This window comes from Etheostoma cragini, chromosome 5 (assembly GCF_013103735.1).
Source record: "Etheostoma cragini isolate CJK2018 chromosome 5, CSU_Ecrag_1.0, whole genome shotgun sequence".
Taxonomy (NCBI): Eukaryota; Metazoa; Chordata; class Actinopteri; order Perciformes; family Percidae; genus Etheostoma; species Etheostoma cragini.
The window spans coordinates 23,902,220-23,903,190 of NC_048411.1; the positions used below are offsets into that span (position 1 = coordinate 23,902,220).

The 971-nt window shown below is 43.3% G+C and overlaps 1 protein-coding gene across 1 annotated transcript in view; it reads left to right on the plus strand.

The window, feature by feature from the left end:
- The window catches only part of pebp1 (phosphatidylethanolamine binding protein 1), a 2,582-nt gene extending 1,632 nt beyond the window's left edge, over positions 1–950 (plus strand). Inside the window, exons 3-4 of the mRNA XM_034872482.1 lie at positions 314–414; positions 732–950. Of these exons, the coding sequence (XP_034728373.1) occupies positions 314–414; positions 732–949 (319 nt within the window). The 3' untranslated portion in view covers position 950. The remainder of the gene's footprint in view (positions 1–313; positions 415–731) is intronic.
- The last annotated feature ends 21 nt before the right edge of the window (positions 951–971 follow it).

The following is a 971-nucleotide window of genomic DNA, read 5'->3' on the forward strand; positions in this document are numbered from 1 at the left end:
CCATTACTTTTGGTCCCTTAAAAAGTGGCAGGCACATATACAAACTGTTGTAATTCCTACACCGTTCATCTGATTTGGTTGTAAATACCCTCAAATTAAAGCTGAAAGTCTGCAGATAAAGCACATCTTTTTTCTTGTTTCATTTCAAATCCATTGTGGTGGTGTATAGAGCCAAAAAGATTGGAATTGTGTTGATGTCCCAATATTTATGGACCTGACTGTATTTCTTAAGTAAAATTCCCTATGTAAGCACATAGTCCACAAGTCTTGGATTTCATTGTAAATTCATTTTTCTTTTTGCCCTTCACGCAAGGGAGTGGCACCACTTTCTGGTTGTCAACATGAAAGGGAATGATGTGTCCTCTGGCTGCGTCTTATCGGACTACGTGGGCTCAGGTCCTCCCAAGGGCACAGGTAAGAGGGAAGGGAGCATAGAAAAAAGCACTATCGAAGGATAGATACGGTTTTCAGTTTGGCCAGTTAAACCTTTTTTTTTTTTTTTTACCAACACGCAATTATATGGATTTGTGTCCATGTTTTGCACATGTCTCTTATTTGGGTTGAAGTTCAAGACACACAATAAGTACTGCTGCATGTAATCCTGGAGTCTGCTGGTTGTCAGGTTAAACAATATCTGTAGCCTGGCATAAATAATCTACGGTTTTAAGAGGTTGTTTTTCAGCAGCACTCTAACACAAACCTTTAAAAACTTCTGTCTTTGTCCCCCTCAGGTCTCCACAGGTATGTGTGGCTGGTGTATGAGCAGCCAGGCAGCCTGTCCTGCACAGAGCCCGTCCTTACCAACCGGTCTGGAGACTGCCGCGGCACATTCAAGATCCAGAGTTTCAGGCAGAAATACAACCTTGGAGCCCCGGTGGCAGGAACCTGCTACCAGGCCGAGTGGGACGACTACGTCCCCAAACTGTATGAGCAGCTGGCCGGAAAATAAATGAAAGACTTAATTTGAGTGT